This window comes from Salvia splendens, chromosome 10, assembly GCF_004379255.2.
Source record: "Salvia splendens isolate huo1 chromosome 10, SspV2, whole genome shotgun sequence".
Classification (NCBI taxonomy): Eukaryota; Viridiplantae; Streptophyta; class Magnoliopsida; order Lamiales; family Lamiaceae; genus Salvia; species Salvia splendens.
This window is the reverse complement of record NC_056041.1, coordinates 915176-928744: the sequence shown is the minus strand read 5'-3', so window position 1 is coordinate 928744 and position 13569 is coordinate 915176. Positions and strand designations below refer to the sequence as shown.

At 35.3% G+C, this 13569-nt stretch overlaps 1 protein-coding gene across 1 annotated transcript; it reads left to right on the top strand.

Moving 5' to 3' along the window:
• The first annotated feature begins 7319 nt into the window (after window positions 1-7319).
• On the top strand, window positions 7320-10732 carry LOC121752951 (leucine-rich repeat receptor-like protein kinase PXL1). Its single transcript, XM_042148058.1, has 2 exons — window positions 7320-10056; window positions 10136-10732. Exons 1-2 carry the CDS (start codon window positions 7416-7418, stop codon window positions 10543-10545), a joined length of 3051 nt encoding a protein of 1016 aa, XP_042003992.1. The 5' UTR covers window positions 7320-7415; the 3' UTR covers window positions 10546-10732.
• Window positions 10733-13569: the final 2837 nt, after the last annotated feature.

Sequence of the window (13569 nt, the reverse complement as noted above, 5' to 3'; positions counted from 1 at the left end):
TTCGCTTTCCGGGGGGGGTAGTGATGGAGTACGTACTAAACAAGCCCAACAGCAGTTAAAGCCCATCAGCCTAAGGCCCAAGAAAGAGTTCAGTTCGGCACAACCAAAGAGTATCAGTCCGGCATGACTAAAGAGTTCAGTTCGGCACAACCAAAGAGTTCGGCCCCAGCCTACAGCTCGGTAAAAGCCAACCAATCAAACTCTGCTCTCAGGTCGGCATCAAGCTCTACTCTCAGATCGGCAAAAGCTGCTCGGCAATAATTCAGCAGTTCGGTCTCAGTATTCGACCGAACTAGGAGATAGTGGACTCATGCAGGATTTCCACCTCCACTACACCCACGATCTATTTAGTGGTGTCAAGCAGTCATTAACTCATGCAGGATAGTGGACCCATGCAAGATCGCCACGATCTCCACGACATCCACTACCTAGTAAATGGTGCTGCATGCCACGATCTGGTTCAATGTATAAATAGAACCTAGATCAGATAGATAGGGTTAGCTTCTAAAGACTCTCTCGCTCTCTAGAGATAAAATATAAAATAGCAAGTCTGTATTGTAAGCTGTAGAAAACAGATCAAGCAATACAACTCTGCCCTCTTTTCTTCCCGTGGACGTAGATTTACCTCAGTAAATCGAACCACGTAAATTCTCTGTGTCGTGATCTTTATTCTCTACCAGCATTCATCACCATCGAAAATTCGCGGATTCATCAGTAATCCAAACAAACCAGAACTACCATAAAAATCAAACAAAAACAACAAACATAAAACCCGTCACCAATCCAATTTAACGTTAGGACTCTATTGGTAATGGTTTTTTAATTTTCATTTTCTAATCAAGTGTATCATTAGTTGGGATACTTCAGTATAATTTGTACAAAGCTCACACTAGCTAAATAGTGCAAGAATTTCTTTAGCTTTAGTGTAATAGAAAATTAGAAACCATCTTTAGGGAGAATAGTATATATATATAGTGACTTATGGAATTCTTATCCAAACATGATTAAATTTAATTAACTAGATTGCCCAACTAATTATAATAGTGCTAGCTTAGTAGTAGTATCTTTTTAACCTAAGTTTCTTTCTTGATTTCCATAAAGTGAGAATTACATGTATGATTAAAAAACTTTGGAAGCCGCCCCCATCATTATCTTTGATTGTTCTTCTCTCTAAGCTAGTGTTAGGCCAATTATATTTTTCTAATCATTCCTTTGTTTTTTTTACCCATTTAAATAAGGGTTTGACAAACAATTTTTCATGGGCTTCCCTCACTTTTCCACTTCAATGCCCTCGCTCCCTTTAGTTCTAAAAAAGGTTCCTTGCACTTAAACAAAGAACAACTAATTTGACTTTGTAGGCTCCCTTTCTAAGATGGAAATATATATTAGGGCAAATGAAAAAAATATTACTTCATCAGTACCATAAAAATATGTGCATTTTCTATTTTCGTTTGTTCCATAAAAATATAGGTATTTTCATTTATAGTACATTTTCACCAATTCATTATCCATATACATCAATCTATTTACAACATATATCATTATGACCTACCATTATAACTCGTTAATCACTAATAATAAGGTGAGCCCCACTATCCACTAACACTACTTTAATTATCATTTTCTCTATCGCTTTTATTTTAACAATTGTGTATTAATTCATGTGTCGTTTCAAATGCACATATTTTTATGGGACAGATAGAGTATTAACAAAATGATCAAATTCTAGTATGTTCTGCAATTTTAAAAATTAATCGGAAAAATCATGAAGTGTGGATCTGCTAACAATTACTCCTCTTGCAACGAGAAACTTCAGTGAAATTATATTTATATGATCAGTCAAATAATGTTACTCATAAATAAAACATCGCTTTTTCGGCTGAGTTTTAAAGTTGCAGGGCATACCAAAATTTGAGTAAACTTTATGGTATTTCCGACTAATGCAAATGTATGATCTTTTTTACTCCTATTATTTTGCTTTTCCTATCCAATCTCTTTGAAGCTGTCGACCTTTGTTTATTTCCCTATGTACTAAGCAAATCATTCTCCCATATTATAAGTACCAATATCAAGTCCTTCCAAACCTCTCACCTCTCTCTCTCTCTCTCTCACACACACACACACACACACTCTTCTTGTTGTTATTCTTCTTGGCTATTTTCAGGTGGAAGACATGTCGGAGACGGCGACGTCGGGGCGGTTTCGCAGGCATTGCTTAAGGGAGAGAAAAGTATGCAACATGTTACATGTGAATCAATTGCCTCCAAGGGGTTGAGTTTTCTTGAAATATGATAGAGAGAAAAATGCAACCTCTAGGCAAGTCTGCTGCTTGGCTGAAATTTACAGTTTTTTTGACATTAGTTTTTCTTTGTTTTTCCTTTTTATTTTCCAATGGCTAGTTGGGATTGGCCAAACATGGTGGGAGAAGAATAAAATCTTTAGTTGTCTGAAGATTCCCAAGCTAGATTCTCAATGTTCTTTTCAACAGAAAATCCAATCTTTTTTCCGTTTCCATTGACAGTTTAACTTTTATTGAAGTTCTTGTTTTTCTGATTAACATGTTTAAATTCTCCTTGTAATAATCATGTCATTTAGATTCATGGATCATTTAATTTGGTGTTTTTTTGCTAAAACATTTGTAACTTTTAACCATTTATTATCCAGTTAAAATGGTGACTTGTTCATGATTCATAAAAGAAATAAATATTTATATTTCAAAGATTTCCGGAATATGAAGATTACTCTCGTGAGTTTGATTGACACAACGATTTTGGATTAATAATTAATTATTTGCAATAGAAAATTATTATTTTCTCGATGTATTCAAATAAAATTTTCCAATTCTTAGATAGCAATTAATCAATCGATTAGTACGATAAGAGAGAAGTTAACTAAACAAAAAGACAATAAAATTTATTAATTAGGTAAGACGTGATCTCATGATGACAAATTGACAATAATTGATGAGACGTATAATAATGTGAAATAATTAATTGCATGACCAAATTTCTTCACTATAGCTATAGTAATGTGTCTTGTTTTGAAATTTTAATCACCACTAAACATGGTTAATTAATTAGGACGCCAACTAATAACAGTCCTTATACATTAATTCGTGGTGTTTAAGAAAGCAATAATGATGAATCACTGAACCACCGATCACCTAATATAATTAATAAATCAGCGATTAATTCTTATTAGCAAATTTATCTCGTTTATAAGTAATAAATTAACGTGTTTAGGATATCATCTTGATTTTATTATTTCGGAAATTTTACTAAGTGTAAGAATCGAAATTGTAAATTTTCTATTGGTTTGTGAGTCAGGGTTGAGTCAGCAATAAGATTATTGAATAATTGTATAAGAAAAATATGGATGGATAAATGAACTTTTTAGCTGGCGCTTTCAAACAGTAATATCCACTAATCAAATTCAACACCTTGTAATTTTTTGGCCTAATCTTTGCTTTATGTGTTGTCGGTCTTTGTTTTTAGTTACTTGCAGTTGCCACTTGTCTCCATCCAATTCGTGCCAATAAAACTTTTTTTTTTTTGAAAATTTGTTTATTCACATTATCACAAAAATTTATCAATAATATCTTTTAGTCCGTAGTAATCTAAAGCTCTGATTTATTATTTTGGCCAATTCCAATTGGGAAAGCACTATTTTACCATCTAAATTAGGCTAAAAGAATTTATTCCAAGATAATACAACTCTTTATGTCCCACTTTGTTATTATATACATTTCACGTTCGGCATAAGATTTTTTGCAATATTATTTTGAGAGTTAAGTGAAGAGAAAATAAAACATACGCAATGATAAGTTTGTAATTTAGAAAAATAATCATTTCATAAATTGATTGATAAATTTTCAAAATATATCAATATATAGAATAACCTAACCTTATGTCTTCAACTCTTCATAATACAATTGCGGCTGGGTTTTAGGGCTTTAAATTAATTGGGCTAGTCCATTTCATAAAAGGCCTATATGTGAGATCAGGCCCAATAGTGTTGTTATTTCAAGCAAAATGATAAAGCAGCAAAAAATGGAAGATGAATACAAATGTTGGAAAAATAAATAAATAGTCTAAATTATTTTCAGTACTGTCAAGTATAATTGAGATTCCTAGATTCCTCTCTCCATTTTATTTTATGGCCAACAATCATGTCATAGTGATTAATCTATTGAATGTTTTTAATAATTTAACAAATTACTACAAGTCTGTGAAATTTAATAATTTCTGCAAAAGAAACAAAAAGACGAGATAAATCTAATTAATTATAGCAATTATTATCTTAATCACAAACTTAATGCATATACTACAAAAATTGACATAATTACACACTAATTTCTCTAGCTAGCCATAGTCGTAACAGAGAAATACTAACAAAAAGTACACTAATTTAATTATCACTTTTGATAATTAAAAGGTACACTAAGTCCATTAAAATGAAAAACTAATAATAACGTGCCATTAATTAAACCCACCTCTAATGATGAATATGAAATGTGATTGCTTGATACGCTTAAGCATGTGGACACCTCATTTAGACTCATAAGTAGATCTTTCTTTTACATCATAAAAATTTTATTCTATGCTATCATAATTTTTTATATAATGACTATAAAGGTGGAACTTTTTTTTTTATAATTCTTTTAGGTATTTTAGAATTTAGTTTTGGTTAATAGATCATATATAAATTAGGAATATTCATAGACATGCAAATATATAATCATAGGTATTCAAGTAATTGAGATCGATTGACGAAAAATATAATGTTGATTGCAATGTAAATACAATATTACCCTCATTGGCTTCTATTAATTATAGTGTAAATATCGATAACTAATGTTCAATTCTACATAGCATTCGTCATGATTATTAGTATTATATTATGAAAATTATGATGACTACATTTTACAAAAACTTTTCCCAATTTATCCAAATATCCTGAAATATAAAAAATTTACCCAAACTATCGATTCTATGTAAAAGCAATTAACTACAGAAGAAGGTGCTGGCGTAGCTTCAATTCACATGGTGTCCAGCCCTTTTTCGACTTTTAGTGTTTGTTTATTTATTAACAACTTATATCAATAAATTAAATTTTGTACTGTTTTCCTAATTTTAAATTCATGCAAAGATACAATGTTACAGATGGGGTGCATGTTCTTTTCCAAGTGATATTATTGAAATAGGATGGGGTTGGGCTCAGACTCCTCATTAATCATGGATATGATTTTACTTTATTTTCTTTTGAATAAAAATCAGTCCATTTCGACTCGTTAAATTATATTGATCACAATTTATATATTCATATTTGTATTTAGGAGTTGTCAATTTCAGAGTTGTTGTTCTATCAAATTGGCCAACGTGTGCATGGAAATTGAAAGATTGTGACACTCAAAATAATGTTCTACGTTGAAAGATTGTGCCAATGGATATTTATTATAAATACTAGAATATTCTGCTGTTAGTATTTACTATGTATTTAAAACCCAACATTTGAAATAAGAGATGTAACAATACTTGCTATGAATTAAAAGGGTTATTGATTAGAAGACATGCTCTCTAACTTTATTTTTGGGTTAGTTGCACCTTTCGAAATTTGAATATAAAATTTTGATTTTTAAAAGATTCTCAAATGTTCTACGATAATTTATTTTTTCTAATAAATGGAGTATCATGCTAGGTTAGGTTAGCACACATGTAATTTTTTAGTAATGTGGGTGAATAGTGATACAAGTGTTAATGTGACGACATGAATGATTAAACAATGTCATTTTTAGCCTAAAAAACTAAAAAGTAAAATAAAACAAATTTAAGATATGAAGCGCGAGACAAATTAGAAATGATTCATTTTTTCGTGATTTTATAGAAAATTAACTTTTTCATCTTGTGATTTTTCTTTGATGAGGGGTCTAACTTTGGGCATCTTGACACCTTATAAACTCATTATTTATCCATTCGAATATTTAAATTTAAACAAAAAAAATCATATGTTCTTTTTCTAGAGAGCTAGAAAGAATAAGATTGACAGCTCCACTGAATGAAAGAACCTTGACATCCCACATGATAGTAGTTCATACATGAACAGTTTTCTCTTGACAACCACAAAACAAGAAACATTATCTTTCAAGGGCAAACACAGTTTTAAAATAAAAATAAATACTTATTTTGTTCTTTATGTGTGATTAAGATTCTAAATATTCATTAATCTTGTCTGAGTTGACCTAATTATCAATGATTTACAATTAGCAGCACTGTCACTTCATTAAACACATTCCTTCCATGTTTTAGTGTCGGAGGAAATGTGCAATAGTCCAAATGGTTACAGTCATTTGCAGCAAGATTAATAGGTGGTTAGAATCCCAAGACCTCACGAACTCAATTAAACTAATCTAATCACTACTTAATCATTAGATTTATAGTTAGTAATTCCAAACAAAGAAAATCCACACACATGCAAAAAGGGTCCCATCTCCCATCTCTTTTTCCTTTTTTTTTGTTATAATTTTTTTTAAAAAAATTTAACCAAGAGAAATTGAAGGCTATTATTATTCACTGTTGTGTTGTTTTATAACTCTTCTCACGTTCTCAGTGGTTTGAACATTTTGTGTTGCAATTATAGAAAAACAAATTCTATCAAATCTAATGAGAAGAAGTTGAATAAGGCAATGCCAGTATGCCACAAAATTAAAAACAACCAATACCAAAAAAAAATGGGAGGGTTTAGAGGATCTCTAGCACCCCCCACATTTTTTTCTACAATATATTATTATTTTTTTATGATTATTTTAATTTACCATCCTTTGTTAGGAAATTCGATTTTAGCCTTTCCTAAACTATTTTTTTGTCCACTCAATATCATGCTAATACAAATTGAATTCGAAAATCATACGCGACAGACTCGACCTACTAGTGGGACATTTTAGTTCCTTTTTTCCTTGTTTATAATTAATGAGGTAAAATCAATTACTCTGTCATTACCAAAGATATCCATAGGCAGACCAAGTAATTTAAAGTGAAACATTTAAATAAAAGAAATGATATTTAATCTCTACAATTAATACAATAATTTACAATATATAAAATCAAATCATGTGTCAAATAAGAAAAATATACCTCCTATTGGCACAATGGGATAAATTGAAGTAGTAAATCATGTGAGACAGATTCGACCTCGTAGATTAGTTTTGACACTTTCATCATCCACTTGACACTCTAAAAAAGCATAAGGGCCCCACACTCTAGAAAATAATTGTACTACTGATTAACCAATCATTGATTCAGCTTTGTTCATATACACATCTTCCTGCCCATCATCAGCACCACCACCCTTCTTGCAAGAACCTATAATGGTGCAAGAAAACTGAAATAACCAAACCTTAATCCAATCAAAAAACAAAAATGAGGCCTCACCTCCTCTTCCCCTTCTTCCTCTACTGTTCCATTGCTTTCCATTCTGTTCTTTCCATCAATCAGCTCTCATCTCTCCTACAAATCAAATCCACCCTCATTGATCCACTAAACCAGCTGCAAAACTGGCAAGAAAACTCCACATATTCAGACAAATCCACCTCCCCACATTGCCATTGGGCCGGCATCCTCTGCAGCCCCGAAGGCCTTGTGGTGAGGCTGGACTTGTCCAGCATGAACCTCAGTGGCATCATCTCTGATCACATTCAAGATTTGGGCAGCCTTGTGGAGCTCAATCTGTCGAATAACTCGTTTTCGAGTGAGCTCCCGATGGCCTTAGGCAATCTCACCTCACTCAAAAGCATTGATCTGAGCCAGAACAGCTTTGTTGGGAGGTTCCCTTCTGGGCTTGGTGCCTTCCGTGGGCTGCAGATGGTTAACGCGTCGAGCAACAACTTTGAAGGGCGGATCCCGGATGATCTAGGCAATGCATCTTCTTTGGAGAGTTTGGATTTCAGGGGGAGTTTCTTTGAAGGCTCAATTCCTTCATCCTTCAAGAATTTGAAGAGGATGAGGTTTTTAGGCCTTTCGGGGAATAACTTGACCGGGAGGATCCCGGTCGAGTTAGGCCAGATGGAGTCGTTGGAGACGATGATCATTGGATACAATGAGTTTGAGGGTGGGATTCCTAAGGAGTTTGGTGATTTGAGGAATCTTGAGTATCTTGATTTGGCTGTGGGGATTTTGGGTGGTGAGATCCCTAAGGAGTTGGGGAAGTTGAAGAGGCTGACAACTGTTTACTTGTATCAGAATAGGTTTGAAGGGAAGATTCCTTCTGAGATTGGGGGGTTAAATTCTTTGGTGTTTCTTGATTTGTCAGACAACAAGTTTTCAGGTGAGATTCCTTATGAGGTGGCAGGGCTTGAGAATCTCAAGCTGCTGAATCTCATGTGTAATAACTTGAGTGGCTTGATTCATCCAAAGATTGGTGAGCTGAGGAATCTTGAGGTTCTTGAGCTGTGGAGGAACTCTTTGGAGGGATCTTTGCCTTTGAGTCTTGGGAGAGATTCCCCCTTGCAGTGGCTTGATGTTTCATCAAACAATTTGTCTGGTGAGATTCCACCTAGCTTGTGTGAGTTGGGGAATCTCACTAAGCTTATTCTATTTAACAACTCCTTCTCGGGTCCAATCCCCGCGAGCTTGGCTAGCTGCTCGTCTCTTGTTCGTGTCAGGATTCACAACAATCGCCTCTCCGGCCCCATCCCTTTAGGCTTTGGAACTCTGCCTCGGCTGCAGAGGCTGGAGGTGGCCACCAACAATTTGAGTGGTGAAATCCCTCAAGATTTAGCTCTTTCTACATCCCTCTCCTTTGTTGATGTCTCGAGGAATCGCCTTGATTTGTCGTTGCCCTCGAGCATTCTCTCCGTTGGCACTCTCCAAACGTTCATGGCTGCCTCAAACAACTTGGTGGGAGAGATCCCTGATGAGTTCCAAGACTGCCCTTCTCTGTCGGTTCTTGATCTGTCTTGCAACCGTTTCTCCGGGGTGATTCCTAAGGGCATTGCTTCGTGTCGAAAACTGGTGACTTTAAACCTCAGAAGCAATCAGTTGAGCGGAGAAATCCCAAGGGCAATAGCCACAATGCCAACACTTTCAGTTCTTGATTTATCAAACAACTCTCTGGTTGGGAGGATACCTCAGGACTTTGGCAGCTCACCGGCTCTTGAAACGCTCAACGTATCGTACAACAAGCTCGTGGGGCCCGTCCCGAGCAATGGGATCTTGATGACGATCAATCCGGGCGATCTGGCTGGCAATGCTGGTTTGTGTGGTGCAATACTCCCACCTTGCTCACAAGGCTCAATTAGGCCTCCTGGGCGTAGTAAGGCTCATGTGAAGCACATTGTGGTTGGATTTGCAGTCGGAATCTCTGCGATTTTCGCTGCTGGAATCCTCGTTTTCGCGGTGAGGCAGGTGTACAGGAAGTGGTACCTATGCAGCAGCAGCTCATTCACAGATTTGTTCAAAAAAAGCAACTCCGAATGGCCTTGGAGGCTTGTAGCATTTCAAAGACTGCATTTCACAAGTGCTGAGATTTTATCTTGCATAAAGGAGTCGAACGTTGTGGGCGTGGGCGGGACGGGGATCGTGTACAAGGCCGAGATGCAGAGTCCTCACACTGCCATAGCAGTGAAGAAGCTGTGGAGATCAGAAGCAAGTGATGTGGAAAGTGGCGATGACCTCTTTGCTGAGGTGAATATCTTAGGCAAACTGAGGCATAGGAACATAGTTAGATTGCTTGGGTATCTCCACAACGAGGCGGATGTGATGATGTTGTACGAATACATGCCCAACGGGAGCCTTGGGGCTGCATTACACGGGAAGGAAGGCGGTAGGGTGTTGGTGGATTGGGTTTCTAGATACAATGTTGCTCTTGGTGTAGCACAGGGCCTTGCCTATCTTCACCACGACTGCCACCCTCCGATCATCCACAGAGACGTGAAGTCGAACAATATCTTGCTAGACTCTGATTTTGAGGCAAGGATTGCTGATTTTGGCCTTGCAAGGACAATGCTGCACAAGAATGAGACTGTTTCCATGGTGGCTGGATCATATGGTTACATTGCACCGGGTAATTCCCCTCCCTTCGTCTTTAAAAAGCACGTTTCTTGATTTAAAACGCGCGTTTCTGATCTGTTTTATTGCTACAGAGTATGGTTACACACTCAAGGTTGATGAGAAGAGTGACATATACAGCTATGGAGTAGTGCTGCTTGAGCTCTTGACCGGGAGGGCTCCTTTGGACCCTTCGTTTGGGGAGTCGATTGACATTGTGGAATGGGTGAGACGAAAAGTGAAGAGTAAGGCGAAATCCGAGGCTGCGTTGGATGCGGACATTGCAGGGCAGTGTAGGCATGTGCAAGAAGAGATGATTCTTGTGCTCAAGATTGCACTCTTGTGCACTGCTAAGCTGCCCAAGGAGAGGCCCTCGATGAGGGACGTTGTGACGATGCTCGGGGAGGCAAAGCCGAGGAGGAAGAGCATATGCCAGAGGTGGGGATATGGTGAGAGCAAGGAGAAAATTATATTTGCACATTCACCAGTTATAGGGCTCTTGTAGTTGAGAGATTGAACTTCTTGAGTTTGTTTTGGATGCTTTTGAAGTTTGGTTGGTTAAATTGTGTTGATAGAATTGTAAAGTGGTTTTTTTTCTTTTTTTGTATGTTGTTTTCACCCTTTTTGTGGTTGTGACAATAAAGGGAAAGAAGCATAGTGTTTATACAATATAGTTTCCCTATTTGATAGTATTAAGTAGTTTAACTATTCTTATAAGTCTACGTGCAAAATTGGTAAATTATGAGAGATAAAAAGATAAGTGTATCAATAAAAAATGAGTAACACCTTATTAGATAGAAAGAAATTTCTTATAATATGAGTTTCTATTTTTTGGAACAGACCAAAAGGAAATAGTTTTTATTTTTAAGAAACAAGATTTTTTAATTTTATGCAATTGTCCAACAATTGTCAAAATCGAAACTGATGTGAGATAAACAAAACCACGCCATTTCAAATAAATTAGTGTCGTTTTAATCAACATTCAATATAAAATGATGTTAATTTATTCAAAACAATCGCGTCATATTTGATTTTATACTATTATTTTTCAATTTGACTATTGCAAAAACTGAAAAATTATAAATACTTCAATTCCAAAATTTTTTAATTTATCAGAAAAATAGAACTATGATCTAAATAGGACTAGTAAGTGTATCTCGTAATTAAAATATAGTAGTCTACAAAGCAGACTTTGGAGTAAATGCTCTACTGGGTAGAGTTATTCAATTAAAATAACTAACTCCAAATTATTTGTGGATAAATAGCAGTTATCGAGAATGGAAAAAATATAATATTGATATTTATAGATGGGCCAATGGATAATATTGTTATTTCTATTTTAGAAAATGTTTTATTTTTAATGTAACAATAAAATTTAATTTTAATGAGAAAGAGGGATTATATTTTAAGGAAATAATAGTTATTTAAATCATAAAATTTGTCAAATTTTTATTCAGTCGTTTCGTACACTAATAAGACAATTGCCAAAAATATACACACTTCATCCGCGATTTGGAGTTTCGATTGCAATTTCAGTATGTTCGTGATTACGAGTCTTAGTTCATTTTTACTACAAATAGCAAGTCTCACATTCAACTAACTCATTCAGTTCACATTTTTTATAAAACTAATATATAAAAATGGGATCCACGTTCAATTATTGTTTTCCATATACATTCTTTTATATTTCATGTAGGAGGGGACAAGGGGCATTTGCTTTTGCCCCTCCTCAATATATTTCATGCAGTGATTTTTAAATTTTTTTGATTTCCTATATAAATGTTCTACTTCAAACTTTTAAAATTTCTTCTTAGATATATTTTTGCCCCCGTCGAATTGAAATATTGGCTCCGCCCATGTGTGTGAGCGTTCTGATTGCAACTGCTGCGAGAGCTGGTAGAGTTTTGACAGAAGAGGAAGCTATTGCACAGATAAAAGAAATAGCTGGTTACAATATAAGAAAAGAGATGCAGATTGTCTACCTCCGAATTCACTTGTCCACGGCTACTCATGGAAGATGTGAAATCCTACATATTTCAACCTCCGAATCAATAATTATACTCGCTTCAAATCCTATTTACATTTGATGTACCAATAATTATTACTGAATATTGCAAAACAATGTTCTGCAAATCCAATTATTACCAAAAATACCCAATGTTACTCCAATACTAACATAATTCTATACACAAGAATCCCATCTTGCCCTACACTTTCACATATCAAAACACACTCACTCAGAGTCAGAAGCACAAAATCACCATATGTGAAACTTATCCACCAGATTGAAGATGCGCGATCAAGAAATTAAACTTGAAATAAAATGACAACGGATATACGTGGTTCGGCCGAAATCAGCCTACATCCACGGGAGAACTCGAGTGACTTGTATTAATATGGAAACGAGATTACAGACTATCAATCAACATGAACTTACAACAAGAACAAGCTCTTCTCCTAGAGATCTAACAAGAAACTCGACTTTGAGATCTACACGCTGAGAATATGAACAACACCGCGATTTTGAGCCAAGACTTCTTTCTTGATCACTGAGATCACCAATCAATCACAACTCGGATTGAGCAACTAAGCCTCGAACTCTTTTTCTCTCTGTGTTTCACTCTGTTTCTCAGTTGTATCAAGATGATTCTGTTATTTCTCATGCGTGGGAAGTTATGAGCTTTTATACCCGACTTCTAACCGATTGCTAAGGTGCGTAATCCCATGCATGCGAGCCCCCATGAATGCTCACGTACACCCTCACCTCAACACCACTTCATGCATACTTATTTGCTGCATTTGATGTTGCGAGACGCACGCATGCAACACCATACAACCTGCAGATTTGTGGCATTCAAACCGGGCAAGTATTTTAATAAATGTAACTACAAAATGGGTGAGAAAAGGTTAGTGGAAAGTGAATCTTACTTTTATATATTAATTTTATAATAAAATGTGAGTGAAATAAAGTCAGTGGAATGTGGGGTTCATAATTACCAAAAATGATAAGAAAGTAGTCGCTTCTTTTTTTCACTTGTTTTATAAAAATTGTACTAATAAATAGTTAGAGTGAGTAAATAGTATAGTCAATTAAAAGCGAGAATAATGTAGATTCTTCTCTACATTTTTTCAGTTTTATTTTACTATTTATCCACTCTAACTATTTATTACTCCCTCCGTTCCCAAAGAATATGCACTTTGGGTTCAACACGGGTTTTAATGTAAAATTGATAAAGTAAGAGAGATGTAGAGAGAAAAAGTAATTAAAGTATTGTTAGTTGAGAATGGGTCCCACCTTTTTAGAGAGAAAAATGTTTTCAAAATTAGAAAGTGCATATTCTTGTGGGACGGACTAAAAATGAAAGAGTGCATATTTTTGTCGGACGGGGGGAGTAAGATTTTTTCAAAACTCATTGCAAAAAAAAGTGACTCAACTTTCTTGGGACAAAGAGAGCAAAAGGTAAATGAGACTTGTACCGATGGACGAACGAAAATGGCAAAATGGGACACTCACCTATTGCATGAGTCT